This window comes from Mugil cephalus, chromosome 9 (genome assembly GCF_022458985.1).
Source record: "Mugil cephalus isolate CIBA_MC_2020 chromosome 9, CIBA_Mcephalus_1.1, whole genome shotgun sequence".
Lineage (NCBI taxonomy): Eukaryota > Metazoa > Chordata > Actinopteri > Mugiliformes > Mugilidae > Mugil > Mugil cephalus.
Window position 1 is genome coordinate 20,640,893 of NC_061778.1, and position 24,044 is coordinate 20,664,936.

A 24,044-nucleotide genomic window follows, 5' to 3' on the forward strand; every position below is an offset into this window, starting at 1 on the left:
GATTCTGAGGTTTTATTGTATTTTCCACACAAATTTAGGGGGAAATAAATTGCACTTAATAATTGTGTAAAAGTCTATTTTGCACAGACGATAACTGTACCACCCAATTAATCATTGAATTCCTAATGTGTTCATATGCCCTGCATCAACATATTCTTGTCAGTAGACAGACAGGGAGGCTGGAGGAGATAGAGGAGGAGAGGCCAGGGGAGGTAGAGGAGTAGATGGAGGAGAGACTGGAAATTCGCAGGTGAGGTCAAATAATGATGTTCGTGAGCGTCATCATTGTGACAGTTTTTAGTATGATGATGATCTGAATAACAGTGGACACTCTGCTGTACATGACGTGAAATAGTGTTTGCAAATGCAAGAAAATATAAACTTTCAGGAATGCTGCCTTGGGAAACACACACACACACACACACACAAAGGTGTCCAGATGCTACATAAAAATACAAATGAAATCAATTTTATTTCTAATCTTTGCCATGTCCAAGAACCTAATCACCACCAAAGTCCCATCCACCTACTGTTTATTTTATGGAAAATAATTCAGTTTTTGTGTTTTTTTGTAAAAAACTAAAACAAAAAAACATTTAAAACTTTGTATTTTCAGACTGGTATTTAAAGGATTAAAATACTGGAAAATTATTGAAATTTTGGTCTTGTTTAAGTGATTTATGGGAAAAAGTAGAAAAAAATGATATATGAGGATATTATGAAAGTTTTTTGGACGTGTACATTTTTGCCACAAAGGTGTCCAGAGGGTACAAAGTCCATCACAAGAGTATAAATGACATGTGAGAGTAAAAGGATTTCTGGATTTCTAAAATTTGACTGAAGAGAAGAGTTCCTGCAGAAATTCAAGCCACAAGCTCTAACACAGATCACCCAATGATCAAAAAAAAAAAACCCTGAGAGAACGGGGTATAGCCACATCACATCCCACTTAACGGAGATATAGTCATTTAAAAGATTTTTAATTTTTTTTGCTACTGACCTAACATTTAGCAGGACCATGCTGAGGTTTTGCTCAGAGCAGGCTAAATCCGTAGCGCATCTCAGCTGTTGGAGGTTGCCATGATGGCTGATGAGTCACAACTATAGTATTTTGGAGGCAAAAGGCCTACACAATGTTAGGAAGGTGGTCATAATGTTATGCTCTACTCATTCAAGAATGGGATGAACTTCCTTCGAGGAAAAGCTGTTCACTGTGTTGATTCCATAAACTTTAATGGGTTAGGGTTAGGGTTAGGGTTAGGGTAACTGTTATTCTTACAAAACCAGCCACACTCCTTCACTGTCTCAGCAAATATTAATGACAACATAACACTAAAACAAAGAATCTTCATATTAATGCCTTTTACCAAATCCAAGGTTTGATTCCAGTAAAATAAAAGTTTACCCACTCTTCATGATCAACTTTTCAATATATGTCAAAAAGTAATTAAAAAAGCAATCTCAATATTTAAAACTTCATAGACATTGTATTTCTAGAGTAGACTCTTAGCTTTCTGTTTTTGTGTTAAAATATTCTTCCATCTCTCTTATTCTGTAATAGGCTGTGGTGGGACATTCAGTTATATTTGACGTAGGGGTGATCACTCCAGGGAGGCAGGTTGGAGAGTTTCTCCTCAGTGGATGTTTCTATGGGCCAACCCCAGGCCTTGAAGAATCCAGTCAGGTTCATCTCCACAGTCTGGGAGAAGGTCACAGCATACAGGTTCATCTTTGCTTTGTTGTCTTTGGGGAAGTTGCTCATGTTGTGGTAAGCAGCAAACACCTTCTTAAAGGCGTCCCAGTCAAACCTCTCCTGGAGCTACGTGGAGGAAGGAAACAGATTAATATTTTTTTTTCTAGAATTTGAAGTTACCATATGAACATTACAGTATAACATTAAGTATGCATTATCTTCGCCTATCCAGCAGCATTTCAATTTAAATGCTGACTTCAATGTAGACCAAGAGTAGTTTCTCTACAGAAGTTAACTCACCTGCATATATGTCTCCAGGGCAACCCACATGCTCCAGGTGCTGAGATTCTTGCCACCCTTAGCATAGTCTTCAGCTCTTTTGTTTCGGTTTGCTAAAGTCATAGCTGGGTGAGCCTGATATGAACAAGATTAAATATAGTGTAAAAAAAACTGTAATCCTACTGAAAAGAGATAAAATATCTCACTATATGATATTTGATCTATAAAACATTTAACACTAAAAAATTACTTATCCAGCCATTTATCTAGAAGATGCTACCGATGTACTGCACCTTTGTCCTGTGGATCCCCAGCACAGCTTCATGCACATACACTGACCACAGGTTGCATGTACACTCTGTGGTGTGTGGGGGGAACTCCCAGCAGCCTCTCTGCTGGTTGTGTCCCAGTTCATGGATTGGACCCCACAGACCTTTACTCTTCACATGGTCCACACTGACCAGCTGAGCTGCTGTGGACTTGTGTGCCATGATAGGATAACCTGCATGCATCCAACCTGGATGGAGGAAAAGAAACCATTTTTAAAAAATCTGTGTTGTGATTGAAGCAAATGATGCATTCAAATAGAGTATGACAGACAACACACTCACCATGAGAAATCTGCACATCAGTTACAAAACGTTCTTTGCGAGGAAATTTGTGTGGGATGGCAGCAAGATCAGCAATACTCCTCATGATGTCATTCCAGAGCGTTGCCACCTCATCAGGACGTTCCAGGGCCCTGACAACATCTGATGGTACAGTGAGGATGATGTTGTCAAACTCCAACTCTGCCCAGGGTGAAGGAGCTGTGCGCAGCAACGACCAATCAGCTGCTGTTGTCACACCTGAAAGGAAAAAAGATACATGGAAAGATTAGAAACAGATCAGTGGCTCTGTAGTATTTAACAGTAAATGGTGCATACAGCTGCTAGACAATTAACGATTAAACGAACTGTGTGGGCATTGTCCGCCTGAAATACACCAGAATACAGACACTGTACACCATTCTGCTAACACATACAGACACTGTTTCATCCATTACATACCAGATTTATAGTATGGTGCAGGTACAGCCATCTGCACAGTCACTTCTGGACCCTTCACTTGAGTTTTGGAAGGTGCCACCAGGTAGATGAGTCCCCCCCACAGGTTCCACACCTGCATCATGTCTGAGGTAACAGGAAATCGCTCATGAACACATGGTGCTCTCTTCAACTCTTCAGCATTCAGTCGGTCTGTCTGGCAGCCTATCTGAACCTGAAAAAAAAACATATGTAGATTGGTTTGATATTCATTTTGAATTTATAGAAGTAACCCAGCAGTTTTGTTTCTGTGATATCTCAGAGTAACTCTGTACCTTCCATCCCTTGTTGACAATCTCTGCTGGCATGGCCATGTAGGTCTTCATTCCAGGAGAGAGGTAGAGACCTGTACTGATCCACTCCTCCCTCTCTGTGGACACACACCGAATCACATTATGGATACCAAACATGTTAATGAAACATGCTCATGTTCTATATGCTGTAAGTTGAACTCATAAAGAGTTCTATATTTGTCCACAACAACGAGGTTCTGACCTGCTGTATTAACATCAATCTTGATCCTTTGGTTGTAGACAACTGGCAACAGTGGGTTATTCTTGATCAGGTAGGGCAGGAGGGCATCAGGATCTGGACAAACCTTATACACCTGTGACGCCACACTGAGGAGCAGGTGATCTCTGGGACTCTTCACAGGGCAGCTCTCACTCACCTTGAAGGATATTGTTATATTATAACTGAGTGGATAGCAGCTGTATCATAATAACCACTGAACATGAAAGAAACAACCATTTTATTGTGTTTTCAGTTGCGTGTATGGAAGTGTTTTGCATTTTATTTTGTCTACTCACCTGTGGCATGCCAGACTTCTTTAAGATGTCAGTGAGTGCTGACACCACCTGTGTATAGGAGGAGCAGTTATGTGCTTTCATGGCCAAATAATTGGCACAGTCTCCACCCAGTTTTTTGAGACATTCTTCTTCGTGTCCTGTAAGTTCTTTTCCCTCAGTTACATGACCAGCGAAGCGGTGTAGAAGGTGGCGGAAGTGGTAGTTATCTTTGATGGCCTGGCTGGGCTCTGGGGCCTTGTAGGTACCTGATGGAATTGTTGCTGCCAACAGACTCAAGCCCATTTTGTTGAGGATCTTATTACCTGAAAGATTACAGGAAACATGACTTCATCTACTGTGTTATGTTTTTAAGTTATTATTGAATATTTTATTGTGTCTAAACCACTTGAACACTCTGTACCGACTCAGTGTCTGAACTCATTACCTGTTGCTGTATACATAGAGTAGATTACAAGTCACCACCGGCCTGTTGTGCATTTCCCACATCTTAACTCTTTACCAAAATGAAACTCATTCAGTGTTTGATGCTTTGAGGGCTGTACCTCAACTAAGTAAGCCCCTGTTCTCCTCCTGAGAGAAATCTGCCTGTTATGACAACCACCTGACTTACAGACAAGCTTAGTGTGAGTAATATCTATCCACATATAGACCTAACGATTAAATCTTTTGGGTTACAAAACCCTTTGTCAGAGATGCCACTTTCTTCTTGCAGCTCAGGAGTCACGTTTTCAGTATGAGGTCAACTGACGTGTAATATCACATATGGGCTTTTACCTATTCCTCTACCCTGAGACTTTCTTAAGAGTCTCCTCATACCATCTAAAGCCATTCTAAACAGCTGATTCATTAAGTGACGTCTATTTGTTACTCATTCTCCCGCTACGTCACATTCATATCACTAATTAAATTTACATCCTGAGCAGCACCAGATAAATACAACCAGGTAGACATAAGTCATATTGTCTGTGCCAGGACCCATACATTAAGAAGTTCTTGTGGTGCATTAACTTACCTGAGAACTCTGTTAATGGGTTTTGCCCCTGGTGTGTCTGGGCCCAGTACCAGGCATGTCCACCAATCAGGAGACCTCCTCCCTCAGCTACAAATTCTTGGATTTCCTCCAAATGTGTATCGCTATAGGCTGTGCACACAAACACACTCAGGTCTTTCTTGAAGTTCGTCTTCTCACACTTCAACCCTGACTTGCTGAGAACTTTGCGGGCCTGATCCATCACTACACCAACAACCCCTCTGCGGCCTTCGTCCAACCAGTGTATGGCATTGTTCCAAAATGGAGCGAGCGCCTGTAATTAAGTCAGTCAATGGAAGAAAAGCTGTGACTTAATTCATCAACACATGTTTATTATTGCATAGTAGGGCTGGGCAGTATACCGGTTCATACCACATAACATATTTGTTTCCGTTATGTTATGAATTTTTAATATACCAGCATACTGGTGTATTTAATTATACAGTGAATGCTGCGCCATGACACTGGTTCAGCATCAGCACCATCATATATGGGGAAACGTGATGACAATGCTAAGGGGCCATATCCCATTAGAGACCACACACAGCCCCCAGTAGCAACTACGCCTAAATTATTTTACCGAAACTTAACTATTCATATTAATGGATAAAACAAAGCCACAAAGTAATGCAATATTTTAATTTTGATAATTTCAACAATCTCCTTGGCCCCTTCGTAAAAATTGTTTGGTCTTTTTTCCTCCTGTGAATTACCTGAGCATCTCGCAAGCAAGCAAACTCCAGCAGGAAGAGAGGAAGATCAGTTAAGATGATGGCCCCAAAAAACACAAATCTGAACACCAGAAAAGACTTGAGAGGGGGCCAGGAGTAGGAGCAGCAGAGCAGAGACCCAGGACAGAGCTTAGCTGTCAACAGGTGATAGGCAGGATACACCAGTTCATTGTAGAGCAATGTTTCCTAGTGTAGCTAACTGAACATTACTAATTTGGAGGCTATCTGCAGCGGACGGTATGTTTCACCAGTAAAGCAGCACCCAGTCAGTTGCGAGGCTGCACTGAATTGTATAGGCATTCAAGTTCTACTCAGCAATTATGAGCATCAGGTGAGAGTCAATTACTTTGTCATGATGTGTTCATATGTAGCCTTGTAAAATTGTTAAATAAAGTAAAAAGACAATTTAGAATTTTGGACAGTTTTTTGGATGGTCAGTTTACACTAATTTTGGGATGGTTTTAATATTTTGATTTAAACAGTAATTGTCCCCGTTTCTTCATTTCATCTTGATAACATTTTTATCTCTGAGCTGTAAATGTTCCTGGATTTCCACATCAGCAAGCAGTCAGAAAACAGTTGAAAATGTTGTGAAGACCTACGCATGAAAAAAAATATCGTGATACCGTAAGAATTTTGAAAAATATCGTGATATATATTTTTGATCATATTGCCCAGCCCTACAGCAAAGAGAAAACTTCTGGTGTAGGTGTGATAAAGTGTTCATATATTTACTGTCGAAATATTTGTGAAATAACATGTTTACACCAGTACAATATGAGACAGTTGTCCCTTGTGTTTTTGACTTTGACAAAATAATTCATGTTAACTCTACCTCTTGTCCCAGGAGTCCTTCATGTGTAACAACAATAACACGTCCCTGCCCGTAGTAGGCTCCTGCCAGGAACGCTCGTCCTTTGTCTGTGGTACCGATGGGAAAGGTTAGTGGGCCGTGGACAAGAACCTCAGAGGCAAGTGAACCATTCGGAATCTGTAACTCTGAAACTCCCTGGAGTAGGAACTGCAAGTCGTCTTCAAAATCCTTGCCAATTCTGTATTTGAAAAGGGAATTGAGAAGCTAAGAATTAAATGAGAGTAAATATAATCAAGAAATAAATTGTTGGAATTATTACATTACATTAATATATACTATTTTGTTAGTCATGTTGTATAACTAGTGGTAAAATTCAGAAATTAAATTAATTCAGAAATTTAGAAATAGGAATTTACTCAAACCATGTTAATATGGTTTGTTAGTATAATATATTGTTAAATGCAAACAGTCGCCTCATCAAAATCTAACTTGAAATGACTGAAAAGATTGGAACAGCTTCAGTGGTAAAATTAATTCAAGATTTTAAATATTGTCTTAAATACAAAGTCAAAATGTGTAACGTTGTCAGGTTATGGTTGCCATCTAAGTGGAAGCTTTCAAAATGGGCAACAGGAGATAAAAATAAGGTACACTCACACTGTAGCCATCCAGGAGGATGGGATCTGAGGGTAGACAGGCAGGTTCTCTGCCTCAGCTTGATGATCAGAGAAGTAGACCCCAGCAACACCAGACACCTTATTTCCATCAAACAGCAGCAGCGTGTTCTCCTTAGGGTGACTTGAAGCCCAGTGCCACGCTTGTCCCCCTATCAGCACTCCTCCTCCAGCTTTCAGAAATGCCACCAGGTCTTTTGGGTCTGAACCCACACTGTAGGCATCTGTCACATACACACCAACTCCTGGGTTGTCACTAAAGGCCCCCACAACCTCTACTTGGAAGCTGCATCTACTCAGGTTATCAGCGACCGCCTTGACATTCTTGTGCACCCCCACAGAGATGTTTTCAGATCCATCTCCTCTCAGCCAGGTCAGAGCGTTCTCTACCAGAGCAGGAAAGGTGGTCAGGTAGCCTTCATGACCTAGAACTACAATCCTTCCACAGCCGTACAGAGAAGCTGCCATAAGGACCTGGCCTCGGCTGTTCATTGCTAAGGGGAAAGCATGGTCTCCAATCAGGATCAGGTCACTGGGAACACAGGGGCCCCTAAGATCCAGCTCTTTTAAGCCTCTCACCAGAGACTTGTAGGCCTCTTCAGGGTGATTTTGAGTAGGCTGACTGGACATGGTGTGAGGGATTTATTCTCTGAAAACTGGTGAAGACGCGCAAATGTGTTAACACTGCAAGTTTAACAGATCTTCTGAGATGGATGAGTGTCTTGACGATCAGGACCAGTGGGAACCGAGGGATCGCTGACAGAGTCAAATATGAAAGTATATTAATATGAATCTACAATGAGATAACACAATGGTGCCTGACCTATAATGAAGTTACATAAAATTAATTGCATATTCAGTAGCAGAACTGTCTGTGTCTGTGGTGACATTAACGTGCTAAATCCCAAGCAGTCAACATTTGTCTTTCACCTGCATTTCATACAGCGAGTGTATGCAGAGCTAAATAACAAACTGGTTCTTCAACTCACCTGTGTGTGAAGCACAGAACTGGTCCTCCTCTGCTAGAGTTAAAAGAACATGTTACTATGGCAGACAGGAAATGTTGCATTCTCAACATAGCAGAGCTGACATATAGGGACATTAAATATTAAATGGATGTCCCTTGGGATAAATAAAGCATCTATCTCATGTCTGTCAATCATAAACAGTGTTATTATAAAAAATAACTCTCAATATTATTACAGCCATCAGAGTGGCATATCCCATTTGTATTGTATATATAGAGTCGGATCTGGATACATCACAGAACCCTACAAATCGTAACTATACCCTGCGATGTTAGATCTAGTGAATTTGGAAGTCTTTATGTTCCTTTGAGTTGTTCCTGAACATCTTGCGTGCGTGTCTTTGCACTGCTGCAAGATGGTCAATGTTATTTGCTTCTCTTGCCAGTGCTTTTTATTAATGTTGTGGGTGACTGATCGGTTTATCTAAACATGTAAACTGTGTTTAAAACATTTGAATGTTAAAAGCAGTTTGTTCTGTCTATTGATGTCTTAATGACTGCTGCTAGTCTCTTAAATGAGCGAGTGCACTTGCAAATATAGTTTAATTCAAATTCAAATTCAAATTCAAAACAACTTTATTAATCCCTTAAAGGTAATTTCCATTTGGCAGATCGCACACCACCAGAGAAGGAAAGAAAGTGTTGGCAGCTTTGAACAATCTGCTCTCTCAATAAAAGCTTACATGTACAAATATGAATAAATACCTTCATTAAAAGTACATCTCTGTATCTCTAAAAGATAAAATGCATAAAAAGCATTAATAGCATACAGATTCAAATTAATCTGAGAAAATGGTTTAGCAAATCTAATTTATAACTTTCGCATACAAAACGAAACCATTAGAGAGAAATGAGACTCCAGTCAGCCCACTACTAACTGATCAAAACACTAAACGTAAACAATGCTCACTCATTATGTTCACTAAAATTATATAAATATGCCAGGCAAACATCAGCTAAGTTTTGAAGAGACTGGAAGGAAAACTGCTAGTATGACATTCCGCGCAACACAGTTCAATAAAGCACAAGGTACACGAAATAACAACGTGATACTATGAACAATTACTTTGATTAGAGTCTGTTTTACCTATCCGTCTTCCTTTAAACTGCACGACTCCACAAACAAGGAATTATAAATACATTTGCAGATCGGGGTGGAGCTGTGCGCGACACCTTATTACAGTCGCTGCGGAACCTTTGTGCGTAGTACGACGTTTCTAAACGAACATATTTTGCCGACGGACTCGTTGGTCCATTGCAAAAAAAAGTCTACTCGGGAGGTTTGGTTTTGTTCATAGTCACCAACTTTGATAAAATGGTTGCAGTTCGACAAGGAAGTCATACATAAAATAATTTCGCAGCGACACGCAGCATGCCCACATTTCATCTTCAGGCTCATGTTGTGTAAAAACTGTTTCTAAACACGTCTGCTTTTGGGACTAAACGCTTAAAGTAACGGTAAAGTAGCGTCGCTGCCGATGTCGTGCACGCTGAACGGCGCCTCTGGAGCCCGGGTCCCTCTGGAGGACGGCCGAGCCGTGATTCTGGGCCGGGGTCCTGAAACCGGGGTCGCCGACAAGAAATGCTCCAGACACCAGGGTAGGCATTCCCCAATGTTCGGAGTGGGGCCGTAGGACAGGGTAGGGGTGCTGCTGCATCCCTTGTCCGCTATACCGCAAATTTACCACCCTCATAGTTTTAAATACAAGAATTACTTTTACTGTTGGTACAACTCACCTGACTGTTGGGCTTTCGAGCTGCTGGCGTGCATACCTGTAATGCGCGCGAAGTAAATAAGTTCATTGTCATAATTCATGTTACTGGGCCACTACTGAATGAGGAATTAAAGCCCGCCCACTCCAGAGTTTACTGACGAGAATCGATTATTATTTTTTGACTGGGTGTTGCTAGATTATTTGAACCATTTAGTTGGCACTTTTTAGCCACTTGAGTATACTTCCCCATTTAACATTGAACATTTTAGGGGTTTAGTTGTACTCGCTGTCCTGAACAGGCATTACCTCAACACTGGGACAAAAGGAACTATGAAATAATTATTAACATTTATTGCTCTATTTGACCGTCTGATAATCACCTGGTCTGAAACTTTAAATTGTCAAACGCAAATTTCTGCAGATTAATGTGTGGTGCATTGATTAATAGTTTCCCGCTCTACATAAACATTCTTACTGAAACATGTTCATGTGTCTGTGAGTACAGATTTTAATAATCTCTGTGTTTCTTTCAGTGAAGGTGGTGGCTTGCTATGCAGACCAGGATGTGGTTGTTACTCAGGTATGTAAGCAAACCCCTAAGTCCGGCCCAGTAGTGCTATTAACCTCCTTGTCACAGTAGAACTAGTTCCAAACAATTAAAAAAAAAATTCAGCCATGTGCTAAAACCTGTTGAGCATATCTTTCCCTAGACACACCCTGGTTGTCTCAGATCATACAGTGAACATGCAAAGTCCATACATGGCCATTACAATATCCTATAAAATAAGATGCATTGTATGTACATTTTCCTTCACAGCTGGGTCCCAATCCAAGTTTCTTGGACGATGAGAAGCTGGGCCGTGGCCAGTCTGGCAAACTCATCCATGGAGGCACCCTCTACCTTGTCAACCGGAGTCACCCATTTACGCTCAGCTACTCTCTGAACCCCAATGGAACAGCCTCCAGCTCTGCACAGAAAGGCCTGAAAGCCACCAATAAGACTAAAACAGGGAGGAATGGGAAAGAAAAAGAGGGACATTCAAGTCCATTACCCAAGCGCAGTATAAAAGACTTCTTTCCTACCTCTCCCCTTAAGGTAACACATTTGGCACACTTTGATTTGTTGTTTTAACCTGCATGGTGTGTTATTTTTTCTGACCCATCTGTTTATTCACACGATATTAAAATATATTCATTCAGAAAATAATATATATATGTGTGTGTGGATATTAAGAGGGGCTAAAATGAGAGTATTTATCATTTTCACCGTTCAGTCATCTAAAAGGCGACTGAGCCCAGAGAGAGGACACTCTGAGGTGAAGTGTCAAAAGAGAGACGAGAAGTCCTCAAACATTCAAAGGAAGGAAGAAGAGGATGAGGATGAGGAGGAGAGGCTGGCAGAGGAAAAGCTCAGGCATCTGCAGGATCTTGCTGAAAAAACAGTGGCAGCGAAGAGTGACGGCGTCCAGTCTTCGTCTTCCTCGTTCTCTTCAGCGGCGTGTCTGAGGAGCAGCTGGCAGCAGATAGGCAACCTGATGCTTTACACTGCTGCTGGTGTCAAAGGGAGTGATAAGGTGGGGGCTGTTTCAAGCGGATGGATTAAATGGAAATATCTGATTTATTTTAGGCCTCACAATTAAATATGTTTACTTAAATAATCCCAGAGTGCACATGAGCATTTCATGGCACATGGATCCTCAGTTGTCCGTGTTGTGGACAAAGCAAGACAGGCGGCTAACGTCTCTTCTCTGCCTCTAGGTAGCTGGGTTCGACATTGATGGCTGCATTATCACCACCAAGTCTGGCAAAGTCTTTCCCACTGCACCAGATGACTGGAGGTGTGTCTGTAGAGGTGTCATGAATGACTCCTTTTTTTCTTTTTTTATATATAATATTTCCACCTCTTATATTTCATATTTCTTTTATTCATCGCTGTGTTTAATTACTAGGATTCTGTATCCTGAAATTAAGCCCAGACTGGCCAGTTTGCTCAAAAAAGGATACAAGGTGGGGAGAAGCAAAATTGTCGCCAATGTTGCTTGTTTTTAGACACTGGCGAGAGTGAAGTTGGGTTGTGAGTGAGTTGTGTGCTCTGGTAGTACTTAAATATTCTCTCTCTCCCTCTCTCTTTTTTTTCCAGGTGGTTTTCTTCACAAACCAGATGGGGATCGCTAAAGGCAAACTGAGACCTGAAGTCTTCAAGTCTAAAGTGGAGGACATCCTGGCTACACTGCAGCTGCCTGTGCAGGTCGGTCATGTTGCACGTCTCCCCACACGTACTTACTTCCTTACTTCGACGTTCGATGGAAAGTTATACTTGGATTCCGTCCTTGTTTGTGTTTCAGGTGTTTGTAGCGTCAGGTCCTGGTATTTACAGGAAGCCGGTGATGGGAATGTGGAATCATCTGTGTGAGAAGGTAAATGTCAGTAGAGACGCACACACCCATCATTTATAAACTAAGTGTTTAGACTAACAAACACACAGAGACGTTGTTGTTTAATTATTTTTCATAACATTTACTGTTGTCACATTTTGATTTACACAACCTCTTCAAGTTTAACTTCATATATAACTGTATGTGCATGTGCATATTTTTCTAGGCTAATGATGACGTGGCTGTTGACAAGACACAGAGTTTTTATGTAGGAGGTAAGTGGTCTTAGGAGTGTGTGTAGTGATGTTTACACAGTGATAAACAGCAATAGGCTAACACGAACTATTACTTCACTTTCTTAACATCAAAAATGAACCCCAGTCTCAAACAAACCTAAATCGACCAAATCCTAACACACAAAAGCATTCACAAACATGCACACACATGACTTCACTTGTGTGTCCAGATGCTGCAGGACGGCCAGAGAACTGGGCTCCTGGGAAGAAGAAAAAGGACTTCTCCTGCAGTGATCGACTTGTACGTTATTGAGTCTGGATAAAACTTGCTGAGTGTGTATATACACTGGTCAGCCACAACATTATGACCACTGACAGTTAATACCATTGACCATCTTGTGACAATTCACTGAAACATTTGGACCATACATTCGTAGATGTCGCCCCCACCCCATAGCAATGACACTCCCCCAGCAGGATTCAGCCTGGCACAGACACACAAAAGAGGAACAACTCAAAAAAAAAAAAAAACATGAAGAACATCATGGCCTCCAAATTCACCAGATCCCAAACTGATCAAGTATCTGTGGGATGATCCACAAAGGCCCCTCCCCTCAACCCACAGGACACAAAGACCCTCAATAACAACATTGTGTTGTCAGTCACCACAGGACACCCTCAGAAGACCCATGTCCACTCTCTGATGAGGCACAACTGTTTTGGATGCACAAGGGAGACCTACACAATATTAGGAAGACGGTCATAATGTTATGTCTGACTGGTGTATACACATAGATTATGGAAATAGATCTTATGTGTCATCTTAGGAGACTTAAGTTTCTTTGTTTCTTAGTGATACTTTAATGAGGGAAATGCGCACAAAACTGACCATGTTGTTGTTGTTGTTGCAGTTTGCTCTGAACATTGGGTTACCTTTCCACACCCCAGAGGAGTACTTTTTGGGCTGGAAGAGCGCCCCCTACAGCCTACCTGAATTTGATCCTGTGAGTACACTGTGGTCTGTAGCATATGACACAATACAGTATTTGCAAGTGTTGCATTTGTCTTTCTTCTGTTAATGAGCCTTTTTATCTGAATGAATAGAGGAAACTTGACTCCACGGCCAGGCTGTACGACCCCCCCTCTGCTTCCCTCACCTCCAGCAAGACGGAAGTCATTGTGGCCGTGGGCTACCCTGCATGTGAGGGAAACGTATATCACCTATTTTTTTTTCTCAATTCAACTTCCATCAACTAGAGTCTGATCTTGGTCAATTTCCTCTGTCCTCTACAGCGGGTAAATCCAGCTTCTTCCACACACACATTATTCCAGAGGGCTATGTGTACGTCAACAGGGTGAGTGGACTTTATTTAAACTCACGGGAGACCCTGCATACATAATATTTTCACTTGGTTATTTCAACCTATTTCAAAATTATAAATTAATAATCGGAAAATACGCCATATGTTTTTTTTTTGTTTTTGTGTCAGGACACACTGGGCTCATGGCAGACTTGTGTGTCGGCATGCGAGCGTGCTCTGAAGGAGGGCCGCAGCGTCGCCGTAGATAACACTAACCCAGATCCAGAGTCCCGCAAACGGTGAGGAACTGCTGCATCAGCACATGCCATGATGTGTTTGTGTGAGAGTGTTCTGGTAATATCCAGGATCTGGCTTCAAAAGACTGGGAGTCACACAGAGCTTAAACTGTCCTACACAGACAGGGGAGTGTATTTGCTGGTAGGGTGGAGATGTTCAGTTACTGTTTACACTTCGCTTTTACAATTGTTATAATGGAGTGTAAATGAATAATAGCTTGTGTAATAGAAGACGTAGAAAACCGTTTAGTTAAAAATAGCTCTCAATTTCTTGATTAGTCAAAACATATTTCACACTTTTATAACAAAACATGTATGATGATAAGTGAGTCAATCCGTTTTTTAAATTGTAAGCATTTGTGAAAACAACAAAACAGAGAAATAATAAATGTCATGATTGTGTTTTCTTCCTGCACCTTTGTTTCGTGTAACCAATAATCCGTGTGGACTGTGCAGATATGTGGACGTGGCCAAGGCGGCAGGTGTGGCTTGTCGCTGCTTCCACTTCTCCGCCTCACTGGAGCACGCCAAACACAACAACAGAGTATGACTCACCTCTCCACTCTGCCCCTCTTAAGTCAACGTTCATGTTTAATCCCGGTGTTGACAAGTGTGTTTTTTTTTTGTTTTTGCTGCTTCCAGTTTCGCGAGATGGCCCCGTCAGACAGCAAACACGCCAAGGTCAATGACATGGTTTTCTACAGCTATAAGTAAGTGAAACCAGAGTGGATTGTTCTTCTCATACTTTCAACACTTATAATAAATAAAAAACATTTAGTAGCTCTGATCCTGACCTCTCTACTCTCTCTCGACAGGAAACACTTTGTGGCTCCTGCTCTCTCGGAGGGATTCTCTGAGATCCTCCAGATTCACTTTGTTCCAGACTTCAAAGACAGCAAATCAGAAATCCTGTTCAGACAGTTTTCTGAGGGCTAACTAGACACCTTCTTTTGACATGGAAAAAAAAAAAAAAAAAACAGAGATAATGCCCGGAAAAGCAGCTCAACAACATCCATTTATCCAGTCTCTATATGAGGTTATTGTATAGAGGGTTACAGATGGGTGTCGAACGTCAACAAGAGAGACACACTGGACAGCCTGTCTCACGGTTAACACGGAAGGAACAGACAACCATGCACACTTCAGCCATGGAAAACAACGGGTGTTTTGTTTTCTTCTTGTTGTTTTTTTTTATTCAGCTGACATCTACACAGTGCCCGTCCGTCCTATTTTATATGCAGACAGTGTGACTAATGACCTTTAATTACAAAGTGACAGCAGAGACTTTAAGTAGACTCATTGTGGCCACCTGGACAAACCAAGTGTACTCCACCACTGCTATGAAAATCACTGTAACTCACTTGGAAAATAAAGTTTTGAAAAGCTGCTTGAGTATCACTGCCAATGACTGGCTCAAATCATTCATTCATATATATATATATATATTGTGGAAAAATCCCACACAGCCCATTCCTGCAGAGTGACTGTGTATACAGCTCAGTTGATTTCAGGCAGGAACTGGATTTCATTCCCCAGATGCTGTTTCAGCCACGGCATCAGCTTGAAGAGGTCGATGTGAAAGTCGCGAGCGTCAGGAGGGGGGTTGCTGCTGCTGAAACGCTTGGATAACGGCTTGGATTGGTCGCATATATCTATGGTGCCCCAGCTCACTACGCCCACCTGGAGGTGAGAGGAGGAACAACATTTGGTGGTGAAAGCTCAGCGTGTGATCGGGCTCGTATAAATGAGGAGAAACTATAAATCGTACCTGAAAATAGCGCTTTCTTTTTTGCAGAAACAGGGATCCGCCAGAGTCACCTTTAAAAACACAGACGTGTAACTGTTACGTGAATCCCACGCTGATCAAATAACTTTCACGCGTTAAGTGCTGAGTCCAGACCTTGGCAGGTTATAGCGTCCTTATATCTTTCAGTGCCCCCAGTGCAGAGGAATCTGTCAGGTACATACTCATCCAAAGTCACGTTTGTGGGCATTTTCAGCGTTAGCATGGCCTTCTCCACACAGCCAGGCCTCTGCAGAAAGACACAACGCTGATATATTTCTGTTGTATTACGGACTAGAAGCATGAAAGCAGCGCGAAGCTCTCACCTTAGTCTGGGTGTGAATGTGCGTCTCCTTACGGTCTTCTTGCTTGTGGATGAAAAGAGCGAGCGTCTCCTCGTGTGTTAGAAGTTCCTTCCCTGTTTGCACACATTTGCGAGAAGTTACTCAGAGTGCTTTTGTGTCATTCATCCATATGTTACGACCGTGAGCCGTTGGCGTAATTCTCTCCCCTCTCGGGAGTTTACAGGGGGAAAAAAATGACAATAATAATTGCAAAACAAGTTGTGTCATTTGTCATTGAGTGAGTAAAGGTCACACACTGTGCTGTTCACAGGTAGAGTTGATTTTCTTCAGGGCTCTGGAGGCTGGTTTGGTACATGGCAAGCAGATAGGTCTGTTGTAAAATAGAAAAAACAAAAGCACTCAGGAATTTTTAATGTTTCTTTTTTAAAATAAATAAAAAAAAAATCTTTTTAACTAAACATGTGTTTTTAAGGTATTTAAATGCAGCTAACGTAGCTCTTTAGTTAGAGGTATCCCCGGTGACAGTCCTTTTCTCACCTGGCTTTCCAGGACAGCGGGATGCTGGCATTAGTCTGAACCAGAGCTATGTCATAGTCGTAAAACTCAGATACATTTCTGTGTGTAAGTGCGTAGACGTTGAACTTTGGGTGCATGATCACTTCGCTGACCTTCACCCTGCCCTCACCTGGAAACCAAAGAAACTGCTTGTTATTTCAATCAAAACTGCAATGATTGATAAGTGCAGTTCTCCAAAAAACAAAATAACTGACCTAGAAATGTGCTCTGTGATGAGCTAACATCCAAACAAAAATGGATTTTTCAACAACGTACTACAGAACACTGATACTAACCAAGGAATATTTGGGTTGTAACACGAAGAACAAAATGTCAAAGAGCATTTCTTCAACAGACCCCTTCCCCTCTTGATCTTCATCTCATACATATTTTCAAATAGTGACACTGACCATGTTTTACTTCCAGTGTCTTTGGGGTCGCTGTGCTCTTTCTGGCAAAGCAGTGAGCGGCCGTCAGCACCCAATTCTGGCTTAGAATAGACCCTGAACAGAGGTTTTCCACCTTTGAACCACTAAACTGCAAGGGAGGAATGAGTTAATGTGTTAAATTCATTGATAACATCAAACAGATTTTAAGAAAAAACACCATTATGCTTTTGGTGAGAGTTAGAGTGCAAAGCTCTTACTGAAGTCAGAGTCACGTGCCAGGGCTTGGTGTAGACAGGTATAGATTGTGATTCCTTTCCTTCGTCTTCCTGAGCTAGCCCACACATGGTTACACTTTGGTCGCCTGTTTTACAGCAAAAGATCGTTGTACTTTTATATATCAGCAACCAAAGTCTGCTGGAAATTTGCTCCACGGAGTAATGTTTCCACTTACTGATGATGCTGTTGAACATGTTTCCCAGGGTCTGATAGCTTTCCAGAGTGAAAAAGTGCTTCTCACCACGTTTTTTTGAGGCCAAAGCGTTCAGCTCCTCTTTGTTCACTTGCTCCCCAACGCCAAATACGTACACATCTGACAATGCGAACACAAACGGACACTGTAAATGGAGACAAACATGCAGACACACACCGAGCATGCCACATCTCTGAGTGAAGTCTTCCTGATCATTCTGATGATGCAGAAGGGTAATTCTCAAAATACAGTGACAAATGTGTCCCCGCATTTTCCAGCCATGACAATGCTGAAATTATGCAATTCAATACCCGTTTAAATGGTGACAATAATTTCAGTTTTTTAAATTAATTTTTAATGTCCTTTAAAAAGAAACAAAAAGAGCACATGTCCCACTCCCATCGTTTAACCCTATTGGCGAGTGTAAAAACAATTCCCTTTTTTTTAAAAAAAAAAAAAAAAGGGACATTAGGGACAAACACAGGCCCAACAACACATGTATACAATTCAAACTACATTGACAATTTAATAATATAGATATCTTAAAAATAATATCTGTCCTTTGATTTGATGTTGTTGGTGTTACTGGTATGCCATTATTTTAAAAGGTTAAGAATATGTGTGAAAGAACTTCCCAGGGTCAAGGGTCAACGAAGAAGAAGAGTCATTCAAGTAAATACATGTTTAGTGTCTCTTTACTAGTAAAAGTAAGATGTTTTCATTTAAAATGTTTCTTTTTGTTGTGTCATTGTTGTTTCTTTGGTTTGCGCTACTATGAACTATTTTTAAGAGAAAAAATCATGAGTATAATTTATACATTTTTAAATGCTGACTCATGCTAGCTTTGAGCTAGCTTGGACACCATTTTGTTAAATTAGCCTGTTATAGAAATCTTGTCATTGGTGTTACAGGCCTGTATAAATAACATAAAATAAAATAATAAAAAAAGACAAATATTCTAGTTGTCCAGTATGGCTGGTAACATGGTCAACACACTAACAAATGCTTACCATCAAATTAAATGGATGAAAACTGAATTCAATTTTTTAACTTTTTTGGCTCAGAAAATCACTTTATTTTGAGATTGACCCAGAACACGTTGCACTCAGTGAAATGTTGCGTATTTTTAATCACACTGTATAGTACATTTGTCACATTACGATACCTAGCCTTCTCTCGTCTGTGTGATCCTGGGCTGTGGGGCTGTAGTCCAACAAGTTCCGGATCTGAGCCAGGGCCCTTTGAGGATTGACCCCCGTGTTAGAGAAACCTGGAGGAAGAAAGACAGACGGACAGAATGAAGGGCACTCCGATGAAATACTTCTTGTTCTAAAAGAGCCCTGACTATTGCGAAAGATTTTTATTTAGGCAGCAAAGTTCAACAAAGGGTTTTGAGCGTGAGTTCGTGAGACTGTTTCTGTGGGGTTTTTTACCGTCTGTTTCTATGATGATGATGTTCTGAGTCTCGTTGAAAAAGTACTTGGCACTGTTTTGCTTAAAGAAGTTGATCATCTCGCTGACACGGTACAGAGCAGAGTAGAGGTTGGTGCCTGTTTGACGACCGTGGCCTGTACGTGTATGAACACAAAACACTGAATCACTGGAAAAGAATGTGAAAAGGACTGAAGTACAATGGTGTGCTTTCCAGATTCAGATCCACTGAGAATAGAAAGAAATACATTAAAGAAAGGAAGGAATAATCCAAGTCCTACTGTTGTAGTTGAACTTCTCCAGAAACCATATAACGTCCTCAGCTTTATCGCTTATCTCCGAGTCTGTGATGTTGACGATGTCTATGACCTTGCTGGCAAATGACAACACATGGAACTTCATCTTCACCTCGTAGCTGTCGAGCTAGAAAGAAAACGAAAGGGATCGATCAAAAAGTCAATTCATGTCGATCAGGGTTTTTAGGTGGAGCTCAGTTTGTACTGACCTTTCTGATGAGCTTAATGGTGGCGTCCCTGGACAGATCAAAGTCTTGCTTTTTGATGCTTCCCGATGTATCTAGCAAAATGTAGATGTTCATGCGACTGCCTTCATCCACGTGAAAGGTTCGACCAAAGGCTTCGTCATCACCTTTCACACACAAAGAGGATCACTGTTTGGTTTTGCGGGCATTTGTAGAGACACTTTATGTACATTTGATGCCGCATGCTCAACCTTTCCTCTTGGAGTCTGGTGAGAGCACATCCATCACTCCTGCAAGTGATCCTGCCATGGCTGCAGCTACACTGCTGGGGGAGTCGAAGGTATTTGGGGCTGCGGTAAAACAAGAAAAAATCGTCCTTTTATAGTTATGGCCCTAACCCTAACCTCAGCCATTACTAAAAAAAAAATAAATCCAAAACACCTTGACACCGCGGAGCTGAGCCACTCCACTCTTTATTCTCCAGGCAAAACCTTTCAGCCGAGCCGAGCAGAGCCAGACCGGCCTGACAGCGGTAAGTCACCTTCTCACCAGTGTGGAAACGGTTAGCTGACCTCAGGGCCCCGGGTGGGATCCCTGGGTCATCACAGTCATCATCTGCATTTCAACACAGTAGACAGAAATATACAGTAGTTACAGATTTTTAAGGGGGAAACTCATTTTGAAAGGGATATTTGGCTCAAAAAAAGGAACTTTTAAGGCCTTTTCACATCAGAACATTCAATCATCATACATTTAAATAGAGCTTGTGTCACAGTGAACTCCTGCTTAATATAGAAAGATAGAATTGGTATTTAGTATTTTAGTAAAACTTTGATTACACTGTGTCTGTATATGTAGCTATATACACGTATATACAGTATGTCTCATCTCATCTTCTACTACTGCTTAATCCTCACTAGGCTTGCTGGAGTCCAGCTGTCATCGGGCGAGAGGTAGGGTACACCCTGGACTAGGTCGCCAGCCTATCACACTCAAACCTACGGTCAATTAAGAATCACCAATTAGCCTAACGAGCATGTGTTTGGAGGTGGGAGGAAACCGGAGCACCTGGAGAAACAAATATCCCATATCCCCATATATATAAATTATCTATTATCATCTCAAACGTTCCCTATTGCACTGATGTCACATTCACAGGTCTTGTGCTGGTTTTAGATGCCGTCTTTCTTTACCATGGCTGACACAGACAGGAGTGTCTCCTGTCCACTCCCCGGTCAGAGTGCAGTTTCTCTCCGCTGACCCGTACAGGGTGAAGCCTTCCTGGCAGGAGAAACTCTGGGTCGTCCCAACATGAAACCACTGGTTCCTGGGCCAGAACTCGCCATGATCCAGCTGGAGCTGAGCCGGACACAACATGTCTGGATGCGGCAGATAGAAACATGCTCAAGGGATAGAGGAAAAAAAGTGGATGAATAATTTTTTATTGAGTGCTAAAATATCACCTTTGCATGAGGCCACTGACACAAGTCTGCCAGTGGATGATCTCATAGGCGACCACTCCCCATTGGCATCACAGAGCCTGAAGCTGACCGGGGAGGGGTATTGTCCCGGGCCGCAGTGATAGGTCAGCACACTGCCCTCCAGGCCTCCCTGTGGAGGAAACACATGCTCACTTTTCCAGTTAAATTAAGTTGCGAAAGTCTTTCCAGTAAAGTCGTTCTTACTGTGTTTCACTTCATTGCCTTCGAGTTCCTTTTTGTCGTGAATAGAAAATAAATTTCGTCAGTTTTACATGCATGCTTTGCTATGTGAGGCCGTTTAGGAATTCATTTATATTTGCCCTCGCGTGTTTTATTTCTTACAAACACTACCATAGTTATGCACACATACTATTATGAGAGGTCGTTCAGGAAATAATTTATATTTGCTTTCACATGTCATATCATACTCTCTCACAAACACTACTATAGTCACTATACTATAGTAGTACTGGAATGGAAGTACTGGAAGTCCCCCCCCCCCCCCCCCCCCCCTCTCCTGGGGTACCGTCTCTGTCAACATGGCAGTTAGCACACTTAGCCTACATTTAGCACAATTAGTTTACGGTTAGCACAGTCAGATTACAGTTAGGATAGTTAACCCACAGTTAGCACACTTAACCCACATTTTGCACAGTTAGCTTATGGTTAGCATAGTAAGCCTACATTTAGTACAGTTAACCCATGTTGCACAGTTAGCACACTTAACCCATATTTAGCACATACGGTTAGCACAGTTAGCCTGTGTGTGAGAGTGACACATGTGACTTCCTGAAGACTTTACTATGTTTTTGTCTTTCTAGAGTAAATATTTTGGATACACGTGCGAGTTTAAAACAGGGGTCCCTTTTTGCTTCTCTGACCAAATCTTTGCATTACAGTCAATGGAGAACAGACAGGGACGTGACCGCTCACTGCTTTGCTGAGCACATTGTGAGAGACAGAACAAGTTTGTCTACAACTGTGGGAAAAATCATGTGTCTAGTGTGTAAATTGTGGCTTGGACGAGCGTGGAAAGAGAACATTTTCAAGCAGTTTCACACACCTGCCTTCACTCTGGCTGATGAGATCAGCACTCTAGGACGAATTTTTACAGAGATTTTCATGGTCATTAAACAGTGATTGATCAAAACCACCTATCAAAACGAGGATTAATACACCAATACACAAGACGTGTGTCTACATTTTAAAGTTTAAATGAAGTCTCTAGATGAAAGTATGAGCACCAGACATTTGAAAAACAAAGGTAAAACACACAAAAGTATCAATCTCAGCACGCTAGTGTCAATCCGATTCCGATACCGGCCTTGGCAATGATGCTATCGATATTTAGATCGATACGCCCAGCCCTAATATCCATTAAGCTCAAAGAATAACTGATCCAAAATCACGGTGTCATATCGACCTCTGTCGGTTTCCCTTACAATCTGCTGAAGGCACCTCACTGCATCAGTGAAAAAATCCTAATACTCTCCTCATTACCATTTACTGCTAACAAAAGTTCCTTTGGAAAAGAACTTAGAAAAAAAAGTACTTCTAAAGTGGCCTTCTTGATTTTGGTTCTCCCACGCAGCTTACATTTAGCTAGCAGTAAGCTCCCAGAGCTGTGCACCAATCGAGGAATGAGGCCTTATACTATTTCCTGTTTAAACAAACTAACTTCCTATTTTAATGATTGTGACTATAGTGGTGTTTGTATGAGAGTATTATAGTAACTGTGCGTGACTATAGTAGCATTTGTGTATGATAGTGTGTGTGACTATAGTAGTGTTTGTGACAGAGTATGATAGTAAGTGTGCGTGACTATAGTAATGTTTGTGAGAGTTTGATAGTAAGTGTGCGTGACTATGAATTTTTTCCTGAATGACCTCTCATACTTTACACTGAACTAAATTAATTCAAACTTGTCTTATTGTTAATAATAATAATAATTGTACTTTCTCTTATTATTTTTTTATTACCCCATTTAAACTGTTATGTTTTTATAGAGATGTAAATGGTTGTTACAAATTGATACATAAGTAATAAGCAGACATCAGAAGGAAACCATACGTGCATTTAATGTGCCAAAGTCTCTCTGGTATCAAATGTGACACGTAACCAAGTGAAGATGATTTTCACCTGTGAGTAGGTGACATTTCCACCTCTGATTCTCTCCGTGACCGAGCAGATCAGAGGCTGGGGCCCATCGTAGTAGCTTTCATAGTCATAATTGTCGGAGTCCTGCGGCGACACTGGGGCACAAACAAGTGTTAAACATGCACCTCTGCACGCACTGACAAAACGAACACCCGCATCAACGCACTATGAAACCATTCCATGTTAATTTGCCAAATCAAATGCACTTTTTACTGAAATGCTCACCGTCCTGGAAAGAGACGAAGAGAAGGATCCACAGTGCAGACCTGATGTACATGACCAGGCTCCGTATCAGCTGTGTTTCTGTCTTGAAGTGACAGAAAGTCCAATATGAGTGTCTGGATTGAGCTGCAGCAAGCTGCTTTATTTGATGAATGATTACCCATTAACACAGCAGCTCCAAAAAAGGAGGGGATGATTGAGCAATTTAGGACGGAACACAGATTTATAGTCATTTCCCTTTGGCTAGAGCTGTCTCTGAGTTCCAGTATTCTTGTGACATTTAGAAAGTCTAGAGCAGACTCAGTTTTGATAAAAACCTATTTCACTATGAAGCAGCTTTCAGTTATTATTGCACTTCCAAATAGCTAATTGTGTTAGCTCTTGCTTGATTGTATCCACCATTCCCACAACAGATTTATTCCAGGATTCAGACTGAGCGGCGTCTGCGCCACAGTTCTTTGGTTTAAAATGCAGCCAAGTGTTTATTTGCACTATTGTGTTTGTGCACCTGCTTGCTCTGGACCCAGCTAAGAAGTGTTTCAATCAGACATTTTAGGAGCTTTTGAGATCGTTATACGGATTGTGGAGATTTAACAGGGACCTCCACCTTCTCCTTTACCCCTCACCCCTCCTCTGTTCTTCCCTGTCCTCTGTCCTCCTCGGGAGCTCAGTCCTCTCAGCTGACTCGGCTTTGCTCAGCGCTGTG

The 24,044-nt window shown here is 41.5% G+C and overlaps 3 protein-coding genes across 10 annotated transcripts; 1 reads left to right on the forward strand and 2 right to left on the reverse strand.

The window, feature by feature from the left end:
* Positions 1-453: 453 nt before the first annotated feature.
* LOC125013107 (TRPM8 channel-associated factor homolog) lies at positions 454-9,943 on the reverse strand. 8 transcript variants are annotated; one of them, XM_047593429.1, is made up of 14 exons: positions 9,230-9,328; positions 8,848-8,874; positions 8,105-8,134; positions 7,099-7,871; positions 6,463-6,679; positions 4,879-5,170; positions 3,867-4,168; positions 3,553-3,727; positions 3,333-3,427; positions 3,022-3,232; positions 2,584-2,820; positions 2,266-2,489; positions 1,994-2,107; positions 454-1,819 (listed from the first exon to the last, which is right to left on the reverse strand). In XM_047593429.1, exons 4-14 carry the CDS (start codon positions 7,743-7,745, stop codon positions 1,577-1,579), a joined length of 2,757 nt encoding a protein of 918 aa, XP_047449385.1. In that variant the 5' UTR covers positions 7,746-7,871; positions 8,105-8,134; positions 8,848-8,874; positions 9,230-9,328; the 3' UTR covers positions 454-1,576. The 8 variants fall into 8 exon arrangements, with proteins under 8 accessions (XP_047449385.1, XP_047449383.1, XP_047449386.1 ...); XM_047593427.1 differs by having other exon boundaries at positions 8,105-8,137; positions 9,230-9,323; XM_047593430.1 differs by lacking the exons at positions 8,848-8,874; positions 9,230-9,328 and adding an exon at positions 9,880-9,943.
* LOC125013112 (polynucleotide kinase 3'-phosphatase) lies at positions 9,440-15,452 on the forward strand. The gene is made up of 17 exons (XM_047593436.1): positions 9,440-9,741; positions 10,391-10,437; positions 10,675-10,953; positions 11,132-11,431; positions 11,616-11,695; positions 11,807-11,864; positions 11,998-12,105; positions 12,203-12,274; positions 12,459-12,507; positions 12,699-12,769; positions 13,380-13,472; positions 13,573-13,669; positions 13,762-13,823; positions 13,959-14,068; positions 14,522-14,609; positions 14,708-14,775; positions 14,881-15,452. The coding sequence occupies exons 1-17, from the start codon at positions 9,621-9,623 to the stop codon at positions 14,999-15,001; spliced, it is 1,824 nt and encodes a 607-aa protein (XP_047449392.1). The 5' UTR covers positions 9,440-9,620; the 3' UTR covers positions 15,002-15,452.
* Positions 15,231-23,451, reverse strand: si:ch1073-280e3.1 (complement C2). Its single transcript, XM_047593435.1, has 19 exons — positions 23,342-23,451; positions 23,099-23,211; positions 20,942-21,089; positions 20,672-20,857; positions 19,920-20,093; positions 19,730-19,828; positions 19,503-19,645; positions 19,279-19,420; positions 19,000-19,134; positions 18,732-18,836; positions 17,549-17,686; positions 17,355-17,458; positions 17,119-17,245; positions 16,691-16,838; positions 16,450-16,523; positions 16,175-16,266; positions 15,966-16,098; positions 15,834-15,883; positions 15,231-15,745 (listed from the first exon to the last, which is right to left on the reverse strand). The coding sequence occupies exons 1-19, from the start codon at positions 23,391-23,393 to the stop codon at positions 15,563-15,565; spliced, it is 2,346 nt and encodes a 781-aa protein (XP_047449391.1). The 5' UTR covers positions 23,394-23,451; the 3' UTR covers positions 15,231-15,562.
* Between the last annotated feature and the right edge of the window lie 593 nt (positions 23,452-24,044).

Excerpts from the sequence above, each read along its gene's own strand:
- LOC125013107 (XM_047593430.1), bottom strand. The coding sequence starts at position 7,745 with ATGTCCAGTCAGCCTACTCAAAATCACCCTGAAGAGGCCTACAAGTCT. Across the intron at positions 6,680-7,098 it reads TCCTCCTGGATGGCTACAGT|AATTGGCAAGGATTTTGAAG; the intron begins GTGAGTGTACCT and ends TTTCAAATACAG. Across the intron at positions 3,428-3,552 it reads GATTGATGTTAATACAGCAG|AGAGGGAGGAGTGGATCAGT; the intron begins GTCAGAACCTCG and ends GTGTGTCCACAG.
- LOC125013112 (XM_047593436.1), top strand. The coding sequence starts at position 9,621 with ATGTCGTGCACGCTGAACGGCGCCTCTGGAGCCCGGGTCCCTCTGGAG. Across the intron at positions 9,742-10,390 it reads GAAATGCTCCAGACACCAGG|TGAAGGTGGTGGCTTGCTAT; the intron begins GTAGGCATTCCC and ends TGTTTCTTTCAG. Across the intron at positions 12,508-12,698 it reads ACAGAGTTTTTATGTAGGAG|ATGCTGCAGGACGGCCAGAG; the intron begins GTAAGTGGTCTT and ends TTGTGTGTCCAG.
- si:ch1073-280e3.1 (XM_047593435.1), bottom strand. The coding sequence starts at position 23,393 with ATGTACATCAGGTCTGCACTGTGGATCCTTCTCTTCGTCTCTTTCCAG. Across the intron at positions 15,884-15,965 it reads GGACGCTATAACCTGCCAAG|GTGACTCTGGCGGATCCCTG; the intron begins GTCTGGACTCAG and ends GTGTTTTTAAAG. Across the intron at positions 15,746-15,833 it reads AAAGAAAGCGCTATTTTCAG|GTGGGCGTAGTGAGCTGGGG; the intron begins GTACGATTTATA and ends TCTCACCTCCAG.